The 23,284-nt window shown below is 50.4% G+C and overlaps 1 protein-coding gene across 10 annotated transcripts in view; it reads left to right on the forward strand.

Moving 5' to 3' along the window:
* Window positions 1–8,833, forward strand: part of CNOT10 (CCR4-NOT transcription complex subunit 10) — a 72,904-nt gene extending 64,071 nt beyond the window's left edge. For 9 of the 10 annotated variants that reach the window (XM_045436690.1, XM_045436689.1, XM_045436692.1 and 6 more), the window contains 5 exons: window positions 2,347–2,477; window positions 3,524–3,559; window positions 3,759–3,886; window positions 7,357–7,432; window positions 8,401–8,833. In XM_045436690.1, the coding sequence (XP_045292646.1) occupies window positions 2,347–2,477; window positions 3,524–3,559; window positions 3,759–3,886; window positions 7,357–7,432; window positions 8,401–8,552 (523 nt within the window). In that variant the 3' untranslated portion in view covers window positions 8,553–8,833. The remainder of the gene's footprint in view (window positions 1–2,346; window positions 2,478–3,523; window positions 3,560–3,758; window positions 3,887–7,356; window positions 7,433–8,400) is intronic. The other variant, XM_045436688.1, reaches the window with a different exon arrangement.
* Window positions 8,834–23,284: the final 14,451 nt, after the last annotated feature.

Below are 23,284 nucleotides of genomic sequence, written 5' to 3' on the forward strand. Positions count from 1 at the left end.
GTTGTTTTTCTCATTCATCCTGTGGGTGAATACTTACGATCTCCAAAATATAATTACTTAACTCTTGCTTTTTAGTGGTCTTGTTTATAATGTGCAGTGCTTAGAATTGTGAGATCGTACTCTGAGGAATAATTCTGCTAAGGTTTAATTATTTTTGTCTTCAAGAAAACGTATTACTGTATACAAGCATCTAAAATTAACATCGATTAAGGCTGTTTCAGGCCAGTGTTCCCCAAACACACATTTGTATTTAAAAAAAAAAAAAAAAAGGTAAGAGAGCATCTGGTGAGGTAAGAGACTGTCACAATTCAGACCTAAGACAACTGCCCTTCTGCAAGAAAACCTCATCCAGCGTCCAGGCCTGGAGGGAGCCTGAGTTCCAGCTGGAGGCAGGTGGGCTCCCACTGAGGGGAGGCTCCGTCACCCAGCTCCGTGAAGCCCCAGCAAAGTCCCAGCCAGCCGGGTCGGCTGCCACAGCCATCGCCACTATCCAGCGCTCAGGCTGTGGCTGTGACGCGCTCGGCCAGTGCGAGAGCGAGAGCAGTGTTCTGTTTTTCTTTTCAACAGAAATGAAACCCAAGTCCTCACTGCTTCTTAAAATTCTTGGGTTGACATTGTGGTCCCTATTCTCAGATAAATCCCAAGTAGGTTCGTGCCCTCTGTTGGAGGGTTTCTAAGTTCATTTGTCAACTTTCAGGGGATTGGCCAAGCCATGTCTGGTCATTTCTTTTTTGATTCTCTTAACTCTCCTTTCCTGAGTGTTGGTTTCTTAGTGAACAGCGAGATCACTGTCTGTCTTCCCAGTAAAGACAGGTAGGTCGTTCTGCATCTGGCAGCTCAGCAGCTCGACCCCCCTCACTCCTTGTTGCTTTCTGGACACGTAGTCAAAGGTTTCTTGGCTCTGGGTGTCACGAAGGCATTGCATTTGGCTAAAAACGGAAAATGTCTTGAAATAAATTCACAGAAAACAATTTGAACTAGTTCTTTAGATATGTGTGTTTGTGTTTTGCAATGATTACTGGCTTGTGGATACTAAAGAAAAACTTCAAATTATCTTATTTCAAAATATAATTGAAGTTACTGATTTTTTAAAAACTTGTCCGTTCTGTTAGAGTATTTGGTGGAGAAGCAAAGTAAAAAGTCATTGCAGCTCCTGGTACTTAGAAGAAATTCCTTAATAAAAAATTAAAGAGCTCTTGAGTAGTTAATGCATATTAAAAAATCCCTAAAAAGATTATATTGAAAAAAGCCTAAAATTTGAGGGCTTGAGATTCATGGGGACAGATTCAGTTGGGGCAGGCTAGCTATAGTAGGTGAGACCTGAGCTAACCATTTAAAAGGAGTTGGGCATAGAGATTAAATAAATTAAGTAAGTAAAAATATTTTTAAAAAAATATGGGGGGGCCCCTGACTGACTCAGTCAGTGGAGTCTGCAACTCTTGATCTTGGTGTTGTGAGTTCAAGCCCCATCATGGATGTAGAGATTACTTTAAAAATAAAACCCTAAGTAAGTAAATCTTTAAAAAAAAAAAAGAACAGGAGTAGATATTGGCTTGTGGGGATGAGGCCAGGCTTGCCCAAGAAGGCAAGGCCACCGGGAGCAGTGGGTGTGCCCAGCCCAGGACACTGTCTGGTGGGATGGAGAGCCATCTCTGAGGGGGTGGGAATAGTGACTGGATATAGAAACGTAGGACCAAACTTGGAGAACTTTAAATCCATAAAAGTTTTGTTTTGTTCTCGTGTAGAAAAAGTCATTAAGATTTTCAGCAAGCGTGTAAAATATCTCATCCTGTTTTATTTTTGAAAAATCAATCAGGTGACCGTAGGGAAAAATCATCTTGTAAGCAAAAGACTGGAAGAAGCAGGCTGTTGTAAGCCAGGAGGATGTGTATCCATCCTGACGTCAGTGGGCATAAAATAGATTTGACAAAGCAGGAGACCTTTGGAATAGAAGTAGCGTTGGTCCAACCCGCATCTGGCCTCAGTCCAGTCTGGCCCTCCGCTGTCTCTGGACCCGTCCAGCAGCAGAGCGTGATGGCTTCATCCTTCGACCGAGCTGCTGTTTTAGAACTTCATTCTGAAACAGAGCTTCATGTTGATGTTACTTTCTGCATAAACAGAACAGTATGTTTGCCTGTTGTCAGCTGCTTTCTGAATCGACACATGTCATTTGTTCCAGCTTAGCTAATATAAACAATTGTTGTATATTTTAAGATACTTTTATAAAGAGATAAAATTTAGCCCTTAATTAATCCATTTATAGACGTGAAATACATGAAGCATATGTACACCAAAGCTTGTTATACACTGGGTGTTGTGTGTATGTGATCTGTTTATTTCATTTAGGTTTTTGGGCCATTTATATGCTGCAGAAGCCCTCATCTCTCTGGACAGGATATCTGATGCCATTACTCACTTGAACCCCGAGAATGTCACTGATGTTTCCTTGGGCATCTCTTCAAATGAACAGGACCAAGGTTCGTGAGGACACATTTGATCAGAACTGGTCACCATTTCCACAGCCTTCCTGTTGTAACTCAGGATGTGTGGAAATTTAAGGGCACAGTTGGAAAGGGAAGGAAATTTTAGGTTGGCCGTCTACAAATTTGGCTGTACTTTGTAGTAATTATTGTTGGGTAGATCTGGGAGTTGATTATCATATGGTCTAAATGCTCATTACAGAGGGGTGCCTGGCTGGCTCGGTTGGTAGAACGTGCAACTCTGATCTCGGGGTCATGAGTTCGAGCCCCGTGTTGGATGTAGAGATTACTTACCAAAAAGAAAAGAGAGACTATTTTAAATCAGTTTTCACTTTTGAAAGCATGGTAGTATTAGAAAAATTTGTTTTGTTTTGAAACGTTTGTGTGTATTTATTTTGAGAAAGATGTCAACCTGAGGCATTATCAAGAATCTGACACTTGGGGCACCTGGCTGGCTCAGTGGCTTGAGCGTTTGACTTCAGCTCAGGTCATGATCTCAGTGCAAGAGTTTGAGCCCCGCGTCGGGCTCTGTGCCAACAGCTCAGGCCCTGGAGCCTGCTTCGGATTCTGTGTCTCCCTCTCTCTCTGCCCCTCCCCTGCTCGCTCTCTGTCTGTGTGTCTGTCTCTCTCTCTCTCTCTCTCAGAAATAAATAAACATTAAAAAAATTAAAAAAAAAAAAAAATCTAACCCTTAACCGACTGAGCCACCCAGGCACCTCTAGAACGATTTGTTTTGATTCTCATACTGTATTTTTCTCTTTGGAGGGATTCAGCAGTCCAGGGAAAAGTAGGAAGCATTCAAAAGTGAGTTTTAAATCATGGCTCAGTTTTTAAGGAAGCAAGACTGGCATTCATTGTATTCGAGATTATTATGCGGGCATGGGGGGAGGGGGCTACCTGCTGGTCCCCTCCAGTAGAGCCTCCCGCAACATACTGAGAGACTGCTTGGATACAGTGGATATTCCATTTCATAAACAGACCATGTTTCTAGAAAATGCGCTGTGTTGTCCTACCCCCTCAGGTTTGTTTTCTTGTCTTTGTAGGATCGGACAAAGGTGAAAATGAAGCAATGGAATCCTGTGAGTAAGAAGTTTCGTAAATCCTCAAAGTAGCCTGGCTCACATCCCAGAGATGTAGACTCAAGCCTCTGTGTCCTTCATTTGTCAGCCTAAAAATAGGGCTGAGCTCGGTTCTGCGCAGCCGCTGGGGCGGGCGATTGGGTGGCACTCTTGCCCTTGCCCTGGCCTCTTCAGCACGGTCCGTGCTCTTTCTCCCCAGCTGGGAAGCGTGCCCCCCAGTGCTACCCCAGTTCCGTCACCTCTGCCAGGACCGTGATGCTGTTCAATCTCGGCAGCGCCTACTGTCTGCGGAGCGAATACGACAAGGCTCGGAAGTGTCTGCACCAGGTGAGGCCAGCAAAAGGTTTGCAGTCTGTGGGTCTTGTTGCTGAGTTTGAGGCTCTGGTCAGTTTGTTAAAAATCAGAATATTACTTTCCCGAGCTTAAAAATACCCTTGCAAGGTAAACAACCGATCAGCTATTGAAAATGAACTAGGCACTTACTGCAGAGTTCTTCCTGATGGTTTTAATAATTAAAACTTCAAAAGACTGGAAACCAATGTAAATAAGGGATCATCTAAATAATGGTGCATCCATATAGCCGAACACATGCAGCTGTAAACTCTGTGTTCCAAAATGATGACATCCGAGACCTGCTAAGTGAAAGGACCTTTTGTATGTGCATAAAAGAGCTGTTGAAGGACATGCCAGAAGCTGCAGAGACTGGTCTTGGGGCGGCAGGGTACGAAGTGTGGGGCTGGAGCACTAAAGCAAGAGACTTCAGACCGAGAGCTGGCAGCCTATCCCTGAAATGCACCCCTGAATCCTACCGCTGAGATGGTGCATCATCACTAAGACCCCGGGAAGATTTTGATTGAACCTCTAGGATTCCCGCCCATCCCCGGATGAGTCACGGACCCTTACCTATAGAAGGGGAAGATGTATCACCAGTGGCAGCTCCAGAGGGATGTCACAGACTCAGAAAGGGGTAATTCCTCAAAAGGATAATCATTCTGCAAGTGTCTGAGCACTTACTTCTCAGTTAGCCATGGGAATAAGACAGTAAACAGGTAGGCATGCTACGACCCTGCCTAAGAAGGGAATTGCAAGGTCAGAGCGATGCAGAATTCTAAGACTTCAAATACGGAGAGTTTGTGCCAAATGGTATATTCACCAGCAGCACGTGAGAGGGCCCACGTCCCTGTATGCTTGTCGGAGGAACTGACGTTGAAATTGAACCTGTTCTCCAGAGATAACGGTGGCTCCTGGAAATTTCCTAGGAAGTCCACCATATTGTGAATAGCATTGAAGAACCTTACCGTGCCGAAATAGCCAAGAGTGATATTTAGTTAACTTAGTGGCATCTCGTCGGCACTTCTGATCCCAAATCAGAAAAGTTAAGTGATGGGACTATCCAGGGAAACGTGTGTGCTGTCATCTCGCAGTTGAGTCACACAAGTTGACGGGGAAGGAGTTGAAAAACTCACTGCTCTTAGTGGCAGGCTAGGGTATTTAACAACCCTTCTGAGAGTGCCCATGGACCCCAATGACTGGAGCAAACAGGGCCTTTGATCCAAGTTGCAGAGTGCACAGTCTAGCTCAGGTTCTCGTGCAGCAGGTGGCCGAGGCGGCTGCCACGCTGGGAGAGACAGATGGGTCAGGGCTGGCTCTGGGTCTGAAGGGGCGGGGTTGTTTTGGTCCCTTGGGGTTTAGGTTAATCCAGTGCCTGAACCTGTGTTAATTGGGAGGCCCGCCCTGCCTGGGAGGGCAGGACCGTGCTCTGCGGAGATGGTTCCGAGGGTCCCTGCCCACCACTAGCCTTTCTGAACGGCCAGTAAGCACAGCACCATCAAGCCTCATAAAATTGCTGCTGTGAATTCTCGTACCTGCGGCAAAGCTGCAGACTGTAGTCCACGCAGAGAACGATAAATGACCTGCGGTAACTAGCCACCTGGAGGCAAAGTGGACGTTGCAGCACCCACAGCACGCTGTGAAGAGGCTCTTGCCCGTATGAGGCTTGGCCTGGAAGTGTGAACTCTGTTTCCTGAACTGAGTTGTTGCCCCTCAGGGAGGTGGTGAGAGGAACAAAAGCCTCCCTGCTTCACTCGTGAGGAACTTGGGTCGTGTGCCCTGGGTGCGAGTCCCTGCTCACCCGAGATTGCTCCTGGGGCTGCCGGGAGCTGACCTTGTGCAAGCGTCTGGTCCCCCAGACGTCTCCCATCTCCACAGCTGGGCCTGCAAGTCCTGTCTCCCCATTTTCTGCTTCTCCGATATCCATTCTGAGAGAGAGGGGACTGAGGCGGGCACCTCCCCAAAGCTCTCCGTTCCCCAGAAACCTATTTTTCTCTGCCTACCCACGGTGCATTCGCTCTCCTCTCTCCCTAGCGTTTGGGGAAATCTGTGTGGATTACTGTTAGCCGTTTGCACGCCTGTGGTTCTCAGCGTGTCTTAGCCGCACGCCCACGTCTGGTCAGGAAGCGTCTATGTGAGTGCACTTTCTGATCACTCATATAGAGCATATAGGCAGAGCAGCCTGGCACCCGAGCGCCCGAGACTGGATGGGGAAATGCGAGTCGATAGTGCGGGTGGGGAAAGGGCTGCAGCCCAGAGAGGCCCAGCCCGAGGAAACAGACCTCTGGTCTCGGCACGGCTGGCCCAGAGCAAGCCCGGCATCCTTTCTCAGGACGGGTCAGGGAGAAATTGCTAGCTGGAGATGTGACCCTCGGGTCCAGAAAAGGACAACGTGTTGCTTAAATAGTTAAATTATTTTATTGGACAAAGTTGTGCTATTTCAGTCCTCAAGAATGAGGACATCAAAAATGCTGAGTGGTATGCTTGTTTCCAAGTTTTTGGTGTTTTTTTTTCCCCCCCGAGAGCGAGTGTTGTGGAGGGGCAGAGAGAGAGGGAGAGAGAGAATCCCAAGCAGACTCCACACTGTCAGCACAGAGCCCAGCACAGGGCTCAGACTGATGAAGCAGAAGATCATGACCTGAACTGAAATCTAGAGTCGGATGCTTAACCAGCTGAGCCACCCGGGTGCCCCTGTGTCACCAACTTTTTCTTTTTAGTTTGAGTTCTTACTGCTTAGGTTGGGAACTCGGGGCCTACGATACTGAGTGGTCACTTAGGAACACAAATGGACATGCACATTTGAATATAAATGCGACGATGTCTAGAGTGAAAGCCACCAACAGACCTGCACCAGTGAGTGACTGGAGTGTAGAATGAGAAATGTCTGACATCCTTCTTAAAAGCAAATAGAGTCAAGACATGGGAGAAAAATCCCAAGCAGCAAAAACCAAGAGGGAAGAAAAGCTTTCCCCTATTAAGAATTCATGATGGGGGCGCCTGGGTGGCTCAGTTGGTTGAGCGGCCCACTTCGGCTCAGGTCATGATCTCACGGTCTGTGGGTTCGAGCTCTGTGGGCACAGAGCCTAGGGTTAGGCTCTGTGCTGACGGCTCGGAGCCTGGAACCTGCTTCGGATTTTGTGTCTCCCTCTCTCTCTGCCCCTCTCCAACTTGTTCTCTCTCTCTCTCTCTCTCTCAAAAATAAAGCGTTTAAAACAATATTTTTAGAAAGGAATTCCTACGTAAGGAAAATCATCGAACTAAAAATTACATGTGTAGTTGAATCTGTAGGGACAAGGACAGATGTCAGAGCAGAACTGTAGTAGCTCCTAGGAGCTGTTGTGAGAAGGAGCTGCACAAGTTTGCTAACTTGCCATTGGTAGGCTTTTTTTTTTTCTTCTCTCGGCATTCCTTGGAGATTGTCTCAAGCGGTTGGTTTTTCATGGGGGTCTTTTTTGTTTTGAGCAAAGGCGGCTTCAATGATCCATCCTAAGGAGGTGCCCCCTGAAGCCATCTTACTGGCAGTCTACCTAGAGCTGCAAAATGGTAAGTCTTCTCCCTAATCAGGACTGGACCCTTTCAAAGAGCCCCAGGTTTTTGGTATCTGGTTTATCTCTTTGAATTTGAAACTTGGCCTTCCTTGAACTTATTACCCATCAAGTTCTCCTAGGGAAAAAAAAACCGGAGCTAGGCAGTTTTTGGTATCTTACAAATTCCTGCTTCTTGCGAGTTAGCCATATCTGCCCCTGTTTTTAATCTGTGAAAAGGCAGGGAAGCATAGCTTCTGACAGCTAATTATGGTTTAATCCCTGCTAATTAACCTTTCTCTTAGGCAGCCCAAATGAGAACATGAGTCAGGATGCCAGTTGCTAAGAGTTGTACACTGTAGCATTTGGAACATAGATGTCATTAGTGAGTTTTACAGTAAGCCAGTTTTGCTGAGAATCATCCAAACCTAAATCCATAGGCCATACCTCTGAGCACACACAACCCTTGAGGACGTGGCTTCTGAGAAGAACGGCTGCGGGCCCTATATAAGACAGCGTGAAGCAGAGAGGAGACCTGTGTGGAAGAAATTAAGGAAACAGACATACTAAGAGTTCTGAGTCGTGTCTCCTTTTGATCGTGGGAATCCTTACATGGTTCCTTTCTTTTTATAGCTTTCGCCAGCAGTTAAGTGCCTGGTACCCAGCTGGCCTTGGCCTCCTGAAAGGTGTGATTAGGGCTGGCCCACTGGTCCCAGAGCCCTCTTCCGTGCAGTCTACCTTCGGAGACCGGTTCTCGAGCTGGGCTGGATCTTAGAATCACTGTGGGGCTCTTGCCCAGGGCGCACCCCGTGTCTCTGAAATCAGTTTCTGGGGATGGGACAGATGTGTTATGTGGCTTCAGGGTGCAGCAGCGGCTGCAGACTGCTGCTCCCCTGGACCACCTTTGGCTCCCTTGCACGCTGCTGATGGCTCGCTTTGTGCGTGATGGTGTTTATGCTGCTTCGTTAATGGGAAGTGTTTTTGTAGGTAACACCCAGCTGGCCTTACAGATCATCAAAAGGAATCAGCTGCTTCCTGCGGTGAAAACACTGTCTGAGATGAGAAAGAAGCCAGTGTTCCAGCCCGTCCACCCGGTCCAGCCCATCCAAATGCCGGCTTTCACTGCACACAGAAAGTGACATTTTTGCTCTCAGAAAACTGTTACTTGAGACCAGGGGGGTACTTACAGGCCTTCTCAGTTGTATCACGGCAGAACGAATAAAAGAAAGATGGTGAAAGGTGCTAGTTTTGAAGACACGCTTTTGAAACGATTCTCACCCCTGGTTTTCTTTTTGCAGGAAGCTTAGTTAAAATTAAGGGTTCACAAACTCATTTTCATCTGTTTTTCTTTAGTCTTAAACTGCGAGCCATTATGTGATGTATCTGTGTCATAGGCAATTAAAACACGGTCTTACCAGAAGAGTCTTGTACAGTTTTGTTGTTCTTGCAGCCGTTGGACCGTCTTAGCCCCTGAGGTTTAGTGCTCAAGCTTTCAAACCTGCCACAGCTGTCAGTAGGTGAGCAGCCAACCCAGCAGCTGGCCTGGGGGCAGAGAGGAGGGACACCGATGTGTGTTCTGCCTCCTTGGGACTGAAAGGACCAGAAAATGCACAGTGAAACCCACGGGGCCAGTGAAATTGGCTTCAGAGGAGACAACTGGGCTGATAGGAATCACTTGCTTCAAGATTAGAGATGCAGAGCAAGCCGGTTCAGGGCACTGGTTTTGTTCACCTCCCCTGCGCCCTCAGGCAGAGGCCCCGCTTCTGGAGGCTGTCGGCAGGGAGCCCCAGGTTCACTGCTAAGCCCTGTGCAGGTGCAAACAAAAAGTTAAAAAATTGCATCTTTCTGGGGCGCCTGGCTGGCTCAGTCGTAGAGCATGTGACTCTTGATCTCGGGTTATAAGTTTGAGCCCTATGTTGGGTGTAGACATTACTTAAAAGAATAATTTTTTTTAAAAAGTGTTTTAGGGGCGCCTGGGTGGCTCAGTTGGTTGAGCTTCAGACTTAGGCTCAGGTTCGGATCTCACAGTCTGTGAGTTCGAGCCCCGCATCGGGCTCTGTGCTGACAGCTCAGAGCCTGGAGCCTGCTTCAGATTCTGTGTCTCCCTCTCTCTCTGGCCCTCTCCCATTCATGCTCTGTCTCTCTCTGTCTCAGAAATAAATAAACATTAAAAAAATTAAAAAATAAAAAAGTTTTTTAATGTTTACTTTTTTTTTTAACTTTTTTTTTTTTTAACGTTTTATTTATTTTTGAGACGGAGAGACAGCATGAACGGGGGAGGGTCAGAGAGAGAGGGAGACACAGAATCCGAAACAGGCTCCAGGCTCCGAGCTGTCAGCACAGAGCCCGACGCAGGGCTTGAACTCGCGGACAGTGAGATCGTGACCTGAGCCCAAGTCAGACGCTTAACCGACTGAGCCACCCAGGCGCCCCTTTAATGTTTACTTTTGAGAGCAAGAGAGAGAGTGTGAGTGGGGAAGGGGCAGGGAGAGAGGGGGAGACACAATCCGAAGCAGGCTCCAGGCTCTGAGCTGTCAGTACAGAGCCCGACGCGGGGCTCAAACCCACAGACCGTGAGAACATGACCTGAGCCTAAGTCAGACGCTCAACTGACTGAGCCACCCAGGTGCCCCGAAAGAATACTTTTTTTAAAAATTGCATCTTTTCGAGAGACGGGTATATGTTATGGGATTGACATGACCAAAATTTGTCCATAAGGTCGACACATTAACTTTGGGATAAAAAAGCTGTAATAGAGACTTGTTTAGAAAAATTGGGTGAGGAGCGCCTGGCTGGCTCAGTCAAAGGCGCATGCAACTCTTGATCCTTAGGGTTGTGAGTTCAAGTCCCACATTGGGTGTGAAGGTTACTTAAAGTCTTTAAAAAGAAAAAACTGGGTGACCTTCTGGTTGAGACCGTGTTTGGCAGGTTCATCCAGGCTTGCTGTTCGGAAGTGTCCCTTGCTGTCTACAGCTCTTCGGTTCCCCAGTGGGGAGACCACGTTCAGACAGGGAAGTATGACACCCCAGCTGATCTCTGTACTTCCCCATTTTCACACCTGGAGAGGAAAGTGTTTGGATAACAGCACATCATTTACTCAACACTTGATGTGACTTACTCTGTTGCTGAACTCACTTCAGATATCAGGGATATCTACCAGAACAAGGTGTTTGTGGAGGTAACTAGACATTGCCCACAAAGGACTCAGGCGGGGGGGGGGGGGGGGGGGTCTTTCTGCACTTTTTACGTTTTATTATTTGGGAGAGAAAACGCAAGCTGGTAAAGGGCAGAGAGAATCCCAAGCAGACTCCGTGCCGTCAGCCCCAGATCAGCAGCAGCTCTGGGGACCCACTCGTGCTGCAGGAGGGTGGCAGAACTCTTAGGCCTGGGCATTTGCGGAGAGTGAGTCCACAGAACTTATAAATTGGTAAATTCCAGGGGATCACGGTAGTGTGAAATGGGAAGAGGCCTGTTCGTTGTACTTGAGGACAATACATCTTTGGATAAATCTCAAGAAATGAGAACTTTCCTTGCTTGCCGCTTGGTTTGTGGGAAAGCAGGAATAGCTGTGAGCAGGTGAGGCCCCATATTGCTGTATTAAGTAGAGAATACATTGGGCTGTTAGTACACAATAGGTTTTTTTTTTTTTTTAATTTTTTTTCTACATTTATTTATTTTTGAGAGACAGAGACAACGTGAGCAGGGCAGGGGCAGAGAGAGAGGGAGTCAGAATCCGAAGCAGGCTCCAGGCCCTGAGCTGTCAGCAGAGAGCCCGACGCGGGGCTCGAACCCACAAACCGTGAGATCATGACCTGAGGCGAAGTCGTGTGCTCAACCGACGGAGCCGCCCAGGCGCCCCAATCGGTTAATTTTAACGAAGACTCTTTTTCTCTCGCTTGATAAGTGGATACATAGGCAGCTGTCGGCCTTGGTTCCAGGGCTCAGTGACGCCCTCGGGGACTCCGCTCTAGTTTTCCCTGCCGTTGGCCTTAGCATCTGGGCTTTTGTCCCGGTCACAGGATGTTCCATCATTATGTCTGCGTTGAAGGCAAGAAGAGGAGGGCTAAGGCGACCTGTCCTCACAGGAGACTCTCAGGAACACACTTTCCCAGAAACCCCCAGTAGACCTCAGTTTCACATCTCCTTTGTCCGGTCAAGTCAGGTAGCCACCCTTAGCTGCAGGGAAGGCCCGGAAAGAGATCCCACCGTCGCTGCCAGGGTCTCCCTGCACACCCACCCTAAGGGGAGGCCAGGCCGGGCCGGTGAGCATCCAGCCTGAGCACTCTCCCCGACGCCTCGTCGGCCCAGCCGTGCCTTCCAGAGTCCACAGGAGCCCTTTGCTTGCGTGGCTGTCCGCCCTTGCGTGGCTGTTGGCGTCAGCCAGGACGCCCTGCCACGCCTTCCTGTCCCAGCTTGTGACCGCCACCTTTCTTACGTGAGGTAATCCTAATACGCTAAAAGACTTTAAATGCCATTTCCCTGAAGTTTGTCCTGGGTGTCCCCGGTTTCTTCCCCCTTTGGCTCTCTTGTGATCCGTACCTCTTCTGTGGCGCATGGTTTTCTGTAAGCAGATATGGGTGTTGTAGGCATCAATCTTAAGCCTCGCTTCCTAGGGTTGTGACTTTTTTCTAAGATCTTCTTTTTAAGTAATCTCTACACCCAACGCGGGGCTCGAACTCACAGCCCCAGGGTCGAGAATCGCAGGCTCAACTGACTGAGCCAGCCGGGCGCCCCTGAGGTGAACTCTGAGAAGAGGCTCGTACTACCTACTCGGCTTTGAAAAGGGCAAAACTCGCAGAGCGGCGAGAACGTGAACGCCAGTATCCCCGAGCCGCAAGGTGTGAGCCCTCAGAAGGGCTGGCACCGTCGTCCGTTGCACCCCCGGCCCTCGCATCCGAGGCCGGCTCCCCGCAAGCCCCACTCCGCGGAGTCCCCCCCTGGCGTCCTGGCCCGCCACCTGCCTGCGCGGGGACACCACTCGGCCTCCGCCAGCGCGTCCTGTCGTGACCGCGCACCCCGACGTGTCCGGCACACGCGTGCCACTCTCTGACCGCTCACTCAGCCCGAGCGGCCGGGCGGATGACGTCCTGTCTCTCGGGTTCTCACCCGCCTGGTCAAACGAGGGTGCCTTTCCTCGGGATCCGGCGAGGATTCCAATGGGGCGGTGGACGCAAAGTGCGGCTGGCCGGCGGGCATCCACCACCCGGGAGTTCACTTGCCCCTCCCGTGAGCCTCCGACCCGCTCAGCCCAGGCCTTGTCCACACTCCTTCACCTGAGTGTTCCCTCTCTCAGCCTCCAGTCCGTTCCCCTCGGGGAGGAAAGTGACCCATGACTTCGTGGTCTGGCTTCGTGGGCCGTTTGAGCCGGAGCAAGTTATGCTGCTTCGCCCCTCAGTCTCTCCATCTGTGAAATGAGGATGCTAACAGTCACCTCCCCGCTGGGTTGGAGTGAGCTTCAAGGGACTGGCCCTTGTAGCTGGAAGTGCCTCGGGCCCCAACTGGGAACACCACCATTTTCACGGTGCGATCTAAAGGGTATCAGAGCGGAGACCGCTTCCTGCTTTATTAGGGAAACAGTACACGTTGGGGCAGGTCTACAGACGGGTGGTAGGAGCAGGGGGGCTCCTTAGGTAAACTACCTTCTTTCTTCACTTTGGATGTGTCCAATGTTAAAAGGTAAACTGAGGCGTATTAAAAAGTTTGAGTTTGAGCAAAAACCGATTCAAATTGGGCAGCATTCAGTCTAACAGAAAGGGGCTCTGGGGACCTGTACAAAATACTAGACAGGAGGCCAGGGTGGCTCAGTCGGTTAAGCATCCGACGTTGGCTCAGGTCATGATCTCGCGGTCCGTGAGTTCAAGCCCCGAGTGGGGCTCTGCGCTCACAGCTCGGAGCCTGGATCCTCGGCTTCAGATTCTGTCTCCCTCTCTCTCTGCCTCTCCCCTGCCTGTGCTCTGTCTCTCTCAAAACTAAACGTTAAGAAAGAAAAAGGAAGGAAGGAAGGAAGGAAGGAAGGAAGGAAGGGAGGGAGGGAGGGAGGAAGGAAGGAAGGGAAAAGAAGAAAGATGGCAGAAGGGAATGGAAGATGGAAGTTACGCTGGCCCAAAGGGTTGGTTATTGCAGAGTTACCTACAGGTGGCAGGGCTATCAGGCAGATGCCTTCACTAGTGCTGATCTCATGAACTGGATTCAGATTCCGTTTCTGGGAGACCCCACACTGTAAGTTGAGGCTCAGTTTGGCGAGGAGGGGCTCAGCATCAGCGGTTCTATTTGGAGCCTCGTGTTTTTAATACCAGGATCGGGGGCGTAGTAGTTGCTCAGTAAACCCTGGCCTCCTGTGTTCTCATCCCATTCTACCCACCCCGCCCAGGTCCTCACCTTCTGTGACACCAGGTCACAAGTCTCCCTGCCTCATCCCCGCAGGTCACTGCCTACAGCACAGTGCTGAATCCCGCCCAGGGGTTCCTTCCGGAAGGCCTGAAGGCGCTCTTCATGGTACCTCCTCCACCCCACTGAGCCTCCGTTGACCCCTCCTTTATGTCCCACGCGTTACGCAAACTGGGTTCCCTGCCATCTCCCCAAAGGAGTCAGCACTTCCCACCTCCCGGGCTCTGCTGTCCTCCACGCCCTAGAAACCTCTCTCCTCCGGTTCCAACATGCCAACAACATCCGAGCCATCCCACACTGCCTCTCGGTGGCCCTAACCCCCGAGGAGATTCATTTCTCTTAAACTCCAAGTCTTCATTGACTCCAGACATGCTCACCACGGGTATGTTCTGGGCTGGTGAGCTTTTTCGTTGAGCCCCACCGTGGAACTTGGCACGTCTTCAGGCACGGTCTATGTTCTGTTTCTTGTCAGCTGTTGTCTTCCCCCTCTGGGGTTGCAAGTACTTTGAAGACATCGTTCTAGACCTACAAGGTCCACTGAGCGGAATTTTGGGTGACTTTTTTTCTTTCTAGGCCTGGCAGTGTCCCAGGACCCACTTCTTTCCAGGTGGAGGCGGCCTATTAACTTAACGCAAGGTTCACCCAGCCTCCGCATCCTTGACCTCCTGAGCCTTATCAAGTGAGTTAAATAGTGGCCCGGGAAGGATGGGTTACTGGTCCAGCCTGAAGTAAGGAAACCCAGATACACACAAAGCAAGCAATTGACACATTCAGCCTCTTTCTCCCTGGGAAGAAGAAGGCAGAGACGCAGGCTCCGAGGTAGGAGTGGGGGTGCCACGGGGGGGAGGCAGCCGAGTTCATTAGCCCCCTCATTTGGGGCAAAGGGGATCCGTGTGGTGACAAACAATTGTCCTGGGGGATTTAGGAGGATTTGGCCAAGTGTCCCTGTGGGCCCCAAGCCTCCTCCTAATCCCGTCCACATTTCAGACTACTTAGGATCGCATTAAATGTCAAAGCCGGCGTTTAGGGAAATATCTACATTTCGTATGCATCGCTCGGGTCAAAAGAAAAGCTGAAACGAACCTTCGAGCATTTGGCGCGAGAGGCTCTCTGTGTGGTCCGGAGTGTGAATGGGGAGGGGGGCCGGCGCCCTCGCGGCCTCCCCGCCCAGGAATGCGGGCTTTTCACATATAGAAAATGCTAATTCTTTGTTCCAGCCTGGCCTCCCGGAGGCGCGGAGGCGCCCGGCCGGATTGTCACAGCTGCATTTGCATGTGAGCGGCCCCTGGTCCCCATCCCCACCCCCACCCCGCCCCTCCCCTCCCCCCGCACGGCGGGCGGAGGACTTCTGGGACTTCTGGAAGGGCCGCTTGCAAACGTCCTCTGCCATCACTGAATCCCCGGGAAAGCCACAGGTAGCTACTCTGGAACTTTCTGAACGGATATCCCTTCCCTTTGTGCCACCGGGCAGGTTCTTCCCCCCCCCCCCCAACTCCCACTTTATTTAGCGCTTTCAATCATTTTATATAAAACAACTCGTTCCATCGAGGAGGAGGAGGAGGAAGGCATTGGGTGACCCAGTCGCATCTGTGCCCTGGCGGCAGGAACCCCGAGCTCCACGTGACGCTTTGCAGGCGCTCAGAGCGAGCAGCCGCGGGGGTGCGCGCGTGTGCGCGCGTGTGTGCGCGTGTGCGCGTGCGCTTCTACCGATGGGGCCACAGCCCTCAGGTTGTAGAGTCGCCCGAGGTCCCGCAGCAAAGGCGCACCGAGCGCGCACGCCGCCCCGAGGCCCCGGCCGCGCCGGGCCGACTGGATGCTCAGGGCCCAGGGCGCCACCTGTCGGCGGCGAGCGAGCCCCGCGGGGCGCGGGCGCAGCCGAGGGGACCCCGCGTTTCCCAGGCCCGAGCTTTAGCTCTGGGCGACGCCGGGGGCCTGCCTAACCGTCTCCTTCCATGATTACGCTGTTTTCCTGATTCACTTCATGTGTTTCATCTCGTTTCTTCTTCCTGTTTGTTTTTGTCATTTAGTTTTTTTTATTGAGTTGTATTTATTTTACCTTTTATTTCTTTTCTTTTATTTCGTGTATTCTGTGTCCTTACTTTGTTTGGCTTATTGTTTCATGCATGTTCATTTCGTGTGGCCAAGTTCATTTCATTAGTTAATTAATTTCGTTTATTTTATTTAAACGTCTCTAGTCCGTTACTTAATTTCATCTCAATACCCTCTTATACGTCTTATGTCGTTTAACCTCATTGGTTTCGCTTCTTTTCTTTTACTTTATTTGTGGGTGAACGGAAGAGGCGGATACCTTCTTCATCCTATGCTGAGGCTCACGTATTCTGCGTCGGAGTTTGGAAAAATGGAAAAACAAATAGTACCTTAGCTCCTCTCCGCAAGCGAATCTGAAACACCTAAAAGCCGGAGGCGAGGTTTGATACCACAGTCCAGGAAACTGTGGTCAGTGGCTGAAACATAGATCGTTCTCCACTCGACACGGTGTAAAACACCCCGGCCCTCTCAATCAGATTTGTACCCTCCGAGGCACGCTGCCCAGGTTGAGTTCGGAGCACGCGGTCCGAGCCTCCAGAGGCCCAAGCCAAATTGAGGGCGGAGACAAGGACCCAAGAATTCAAAGAAGGCTTCCTGGAGGAAGGCTCATTTCAGCTGGGCGGGACAGAGAGGGGCTGGGGACTGCTGCAGGTGACCAGGCCATAGGGGGCACATTGCAGACAAATAAAACCGGGAAAGGTCTCTGTCACACTGAGAGTGTCTGCTGCTGGGGGGGACAGCGGTTTGAAACCGGAGGCAAAGGGTCATTTGTGAGGGACGCGTCTCAGTTCTCAGACCCTGTGATTCTGGGGGGGCATAGAGGGCCTCGGTGCCTGTGACTCCCCTGAAAGACCGTGGACATCAGGGTGTGTGTCCTGTGTTATTTGGGGGAAGGAGAGAATAAGTCACTACTTGCTGTTGGTTCTCTGGAAGGTTCTATGAATTGCATTTCGGAATTCTCACCTGTCTTCCTCCCTTTTATTTTGAGAAAGATGAAATATTTGTGTCGAAAAAAGTGCAAAAGTGTAATCAACTTTTATTAGTGAACACCTTTATGTCCTAGATCCACCTGTTAGCACTTTACTGGCACTTGCTTCAGCCTGCCTCTCTCTCTCCTACATGCACACACCCCTGCGTTCATTTATTTACTCAAGTAGCTAGTGAACTTTTGAGAGGAAGATGCTGGACACAATGATACTGTATCTCTCCGAACAGGGCCATTGTCTATGTAACCAAACACAATCATAGCTCCCAAGACATTTATAATTTTATTTAGCAGGACACAATCCAAATTTAGATTTTCTCAGTTGCCCCCACCGTGCCCTCTTCCGTCATTTTACCCCTTCGTCCAGAGTCTGCTTCAGGATCCTGCGCGGCATTTGGATGTCGTGGGCCCTCTTTAATTCAGAACATTCCGCGAGCCTTTTTGGTCACTCAGGACATTGATAGTTTTGAGGGCTCCAGGCCAGTGGTCTTGGAGGGGTTTCCTCTACCTGGATTTATCCTATTATTATTACTTTTTGTTTGTTTTAATGTTTATTTTTGAGAAAGAGAGAGAGAGAGAGAGAGAGAGAGAGAGAGACAGACCAAGGGTCAGCGGGGGAGGGGCAGAGAGAGAGAGACCACAGGGGGGGAGGGGCAGAGAGAGAGGGAGACACAGGATCCGAAGCAGGCTCCAGGCTCCTGTCAGCACGGAGCCCCACGCGGGGCTCGAACTCAGGGACCGCGAGATCATGACCTGAGCCGAGGTCGGACGCTCAACAGACGGATCCCCCAGGCGCCCCTCTCTGATTATTCCTTACGATTGGACGCACGTTTTTATGAGTTGGAGGCTCATTGTTTTCATGCCTGACACCCCTTTCCCAAGCTGATGTACCCCCAGAGGCCAGAACTGTGGTTTCTGACAAAGCTTTCGGCTCTTCCTTTCCTGTCTGTTTGGATTCCAACATCCCAATTTCCACATCATGCTCAAAACAACCAACAGGAAAGCACCGAGACATGCAAATCTCCCTGCCTTAAACTGGCACATCTTCCATGTTGAGAAACTCAATTTTTTTCTTTCCTTTCTCTTTTCCTTTCCTTTCTTTTCTTTTTTCTTTTCTTCCCTTCTTTCTTTCTTCTCTTGTTTTCTTTTCTTCTCTTCTTTTCTTTTTTCTTCTCTTTTCTTCTTTCTTTTCGTTTCTTTTCTCTCTTTTCTTTCCTTTTTTATTTTTTCTTCTCTTCTTTTCTTTTTTTTTCTTTTTTCTTCTCTTTTCCTTTTCTTCTTTCTTTTCGTTTCTTTTCTCTCTTTTCTTTCCTTTTTTATTTTCTTTTCTCTCTTCTTTTCTTTTCTTTTCCTTTTTTTTTTTTTTCTAAGTAGGCTTCACGCCCAGCACAGAGCCCAACATGGGGCTTGAACTCAGAACCATGAAATCAAGACCTGGACTGAGATCAAGATGAGGCCATTGAACCAACTGAGCCATCTGGTAGCCCTTGTAGCCCCAGGAAACTTGGTTTTCCGCTGCCGTGTCATTACTGTGGCTTTCTTTCGCAGCAAACACTGGCCAGGGAAAGACCCGGGAGATATGGGGAGCAGACCCAGGCAGTGGCCAAAATGTTGGTTGGAGGAGACCTGCTAGGATCGGAGAAGGGCCACAGAGGTGACAGACCACTGGCCCGTAGCGGTCCATGCTTGGCCCACATCTGGTGAGATGCAGGGTGGACAGGAGTCTCGAGTTGGGGCTGGCCCATGTGCCGTTGAGGGGAGATCTCGGGAGCTTCTAACTCATCTCAGGGCTAAATGAATGTGCAGATGGGCAGGGATGGGAGGGGATACAAAGATAGAAGCCTCCTCCCAATTCCCGGACCCCATGGCTCCTGTTGCCACAGTCATTAGTAGGACTGGGGAGCCTGTTGGACAAGATTCCTGCTGTCCCCGTGGAAAGGGCTCCCCGGGGAGGGCGGGGTTGGCGAAGGGCCCAGTGAAGACACTGCCCAGGCATGACACCAATGAAACTCTCAAACTGGGCAAAAGATGGGTTTCCTTTGGGAAGAGACCCACTTTGCTTGCTTTCTAGTTTGTTGGTGATGCGTCCACTTGGATGCCCTCTCTTCCTGGAGCTGGCTTCAGGGAAGGTGGGAAACACACAGACTCTAAAGCCTAATCGCCTGGGTGCCAGTCTCAGGGGCACTCCTTCCCGCGTGACCTCAGGCAACTTACTCACCTCTCTTGCTAGGGTTTCCTCATCTGCAGAATGGGAGTGTAATACCATGAACCTCGGAGGCCTGTTATGAAGCTTCTCTGAGGTCATATTTGTAAAGCTCTGGTAACAGTGCCTGGCACTTATTAAGTACCAGATCGGTGAAGACTAAATAAGTAAAAGAGAGAGAGAATCCCCAGCAGGCTCTGCACTGACAGTGCAGAACCTGACTCGGTGCTCGAACTCCTAAACCGGGAGATCAAGACCTACCTCTCAAGAGACAGAGTCAGACGCTCAACTGACTGAGCCACCCAGCTGCCCCAAAGGTTTTTTCTTTTTCTAATGTTTACCCATTTTTAGAGAGAGACGAGACAGAGCATGAACGGGGGAGGGGCAGAGAGAGAGGGAGACACAGAATCGGAAGCAGGCTCCAGGCTCTGACCCGTCAGCACAGAGCCTGACGCGGGGCTCGAACTCGTAGACCCGGAAATCATGACCTGAGCTGAAGTCGGATGCTTAACTGAGCCACCCAAGCACCCCTCCCCAAAGGTTTTTTAAAATCAAAATGAAAAGGTTTTGTTTGTTTGTTGTAAATGAGAATAGAGTTCTGAAAGGGTCAGGACAAATGGAGGAACATGAAGGTAACCCGAGGGTGACCTGGGCCGCAGGGGCCATTTAGGCCTATACCTCACCCCCCCCCCCCCCCACCAGAGGGTGCCTGGAAGATGCTGGAGAATGCTATGGGGCGGGGTCGGCTTTCCTTTCATAGGCCATTGGGCTTTCCTTTCCCAGAAGGAAAAGGGGATTCTTTTCTTTTTCAATTTTTGTTTATGTTTATTCATTTTTGAAAGATAGAGACAGAGCACAAGCAGGGGAGGGGCGGAGAGAGAGGGAGACACAGAATCCGAAACAGGCTCCAGGCTCTGAGCGGTCAGCACAGAGCCCGACACGGGGCTCGAACTCACGGACGGCGAGATCATGACCCGAGCCGAAGTCGGATGCTCAACCGACTGAGCCACCCGGGTGCCCCTGGGATTCTTTTCATTACAACCCAAAGTAGAGGTGGGTTTAGGCGGCTGCATGCCTGGATTTTCCACCCTTCAGACATCCCAGTCTGCTGGAGAAGGTCTTAATTAGGTCTCGTGGCCTTAACTAGAGCCGCAAAGCCCGCGCTTCTTTTTTTAGAGGGTGGTCCCACCGAATTAAAATTCAATTAATCCAACTTTAGGGGCAAGAAAAACTATTCGCGAAAAATCATTAAACGGCACGTAAAACCCTTTGAGGAGCAGCAAAGACCAGGACAACCTGGCTTTTGTTAAGGTCCTTTGGGCCCAAAGAGTTCACTTTTTTAAGGAATTTTAACAAGATAGTGGTCACGGTGGAATTTGTTCATGTCGCTTACTTAAGGTTTTACGAGGCCCTGAAAAGAGCCCCCCTCCCCTGGGTCTGCACGACAAGATTTGGTAACAGCAGCACAGTGAGAGGTAAAATCCTGGGGGGTGTTTGAACCCTGGGAGGGGACAAGGGGCCTGGATGCTTCGACAGTGTCACAAAGGGTCTGGGGGGATTCCGTGCCAGGTTAAAGGGGACAGGAGACACAGGGCCCTGGGAAGGCAAAACCAGACATGCCCAGAAAGGACATTATCAGGACAGTCTGTGGATTAGATAACGGCCTTGTATCAATGTGACATGTCCGGATTTCGGTAAGTGTACTTGGGTTCTGTAAAATAATGTTTGTATTCTTAGGAAATGCACAAGGAACTGATTGCAAGGAGAAGGGTATCATATCTCCTTCCAAATGGTTGAGAAAAACAACTAGATACATAAAGTTATATGTGGCGCCTGGGTGGCTCAGTTGGTTAAGCGTCCGACTTGGGCTCAGGTTATGAACCTGTGATTCATGGGTTCAAGCCCTGTGTCAGGCTCTGTGCTGACAGCTCAGAGCCTGGAGCCTGTTTCAGATTCTGTGTCTCCCTCTCTCTCTCTCTCTGCCCCTCCCCTGTTCATGCTCTGTCTCTCTCAAAAATAAATAAACGTTAAAAAAAGTTTTTTTAAGAAAAAATTTAAAAAACATAGATTATGTACTTTTACAATAGTATCAAAACTTGTGAAGAATTTTGTATTCTTTTTTCTTCATAAATGCTTTATCACAAGTGGTTTTCCATATTTTCACACAGAATTCATTTACATTGCTTTTAGTTGAGTACGTACCATTTCTTCTAACTGAGTATCCCATACTTAACAATTTCACCATTGTTGGGGAACATCTATTGGGATTGCTTTTTCTTCTTCTGTTACCAAGTATATTTGCTTTTGTTTACTCTAGATTACTTTAATGGTTTAAAACTGGGCCCCTGGGTGGCTCAGTTGGTTGGGCGTCCAACTTCAGCTCGGGTCATGATCTCACGGTTTGTGGGTTCCAGCCCCGCGTCAGGCTGCGTGCTGACGGCTCAGGGCCTGGAGCCTGCTTCTGATTCTGTGTCTCCCTCTTTCTCTGTCCCTCTCATGCTCACGCTCTGTCTCTCTCTGTTTCAAAAATAAAAAAATGTTTTAAAGTTATATTTATATAATTATGTACACACACACACACACACACACACACACACACGGCCCTTGAACACCAGGAGTTTGAACTGCACTAGCTTCACTCATGTGCGGATTATTTTCCATTAATTCAGTACAGTTCTGCACATGTATTTTCTCAGTAACGTTTTCTTTTCACTAGCTTCCTTTATGGTAAGAATGCAGTTTATAATCCATATAACACACAAAATATGTGTTCATTGACTGTTGATGTTACTGGTAAGGCTTCCGGTCAACAGTAGGCTGTTAGTAGTTACGTTTTGGGGGAGTCAAATGTTATCCACAGATTTTCAACGTCACAGGGGTCGGTGCCCCTAACCCCATGGTGTTCAAGCCTAACTGTGTATAATACATCCATTTGTACATGGAATACATATGTATTAAAGTATAATCATATTACAGGCATAATAACGGGCACCTGGCGGGGTCAGTTGGTGGAGCACGTGACTTTTGATCTTGGGGCTGTGAGTTCGAGCCCCATGTTGGCACTTGGAGATTCCTTAAAAAAATAATAGGAGGGGTGCTTGGGTGGTTCCGTCAGTTAAATGTCCAACTCTTGATCTTGGCTCGGGTCTGTGCTGACGTCATGGAACCTGCTTGGGATTTTCTCTCTCCGTCTCTCTCTACCCTTCTCCCCATTCTTGTGCTCCCTCTCTCTCTCTCTCTCCCTCTCCTCCCCCGGCCCCTCCCCCTTGCTTGCACGTGTGCACACATGCTCTCTCTCCCAACATAAAAAAATCAAATGATTTCAAAATACAAAGTAAACAAAAATAAAAACGAGTAAAACTAAATAAGCTTAAGAAGAGACAAACGCTAACAGAAAAGAAAGAGAGGAAGGAGGTGCCGTGGGGGGAAGTGAACAGCATGCTCACGTCTGACGACCACACTTACCGGGTTCCTCCGGCCTGATAACACCCTCAGGTGGGTCCCAACAGACCGCTCGAGGGGTCCCCCTGAGAGGCTCCTAACCAGACGGGGAGACCTGAGGCCCTTGCCTGCGGTCGCCGGAAACCCGGGGCCATCGTGCGACGAAGGGTCACCGGTGCCCGCGGCGCGCGACTGGCCCCCACCTCCGGGGAGCTGGCGGTTTGGGACGGGGGACGAGCACGGACGACGGTGCCGCGGGCTGTGGTCTGGTCCGGCAGAACCCGAGTGGCAGCAGCGACGCGGGCGTCCGGGCCCGGGTCTGGGGAGGGAACCCGCCGGAAACGCCCCCCGCCCCGGCCGGGACCGCGGAAGCAGGTTTCGCAGGCCGAGGAGAAGCCTTCCAGGAGAGCGGGGTGAGCGGCGAGCGGGACGGCGTGCCCGGCCCGGCCCGGAGGTGGGACGCGCTCGGCGCAGCCGCGTTCCTCGGCAGGCGCACGTCGGGCAAAGGCGGCGGCGGGCTGGGCGGCCGGGGCGCCGCCGAGCGGCTTCGGGGAGGCCGCGTGCGGCTCGGGGCCGGGCCCTGAAGGGGGAGCGCGCACGCGGCGTGAAAACTGCTCCGCGCGGACGGCGGGCGCGTCTGGCCCGGGAGCGCGGCGGCCCGGAGCGGGCGAAGCCCGAGGTGAGCGCCCGGGGCCCGTGAGGCCGCCCGGGGCGGGTCGTGCTTGGTGTCCGCTTCCCACCCGGGCCTGCGGGCCCCCCTCGCGGGGCCGAGCCGGGAGGACAGGACGACCCGACGTGTGGGTAAC

The sequence above is a fragment of the Leopardus geoffroyi genome, chromosome C2 (assembly GCF_018350155.1).
Source record: "Leopardus geoffroyi isolate Oge1 chromosome C2, O.geoffroyi_Oge1_pat1.0, whole genome shotgun sequence".
Classification (NCBI taxonomy): Eukaryota; Metazoa; Chordata; class Mammalia; order Carnivora; family Felidae; genus Leopardus; species Leopardus geoffroyi.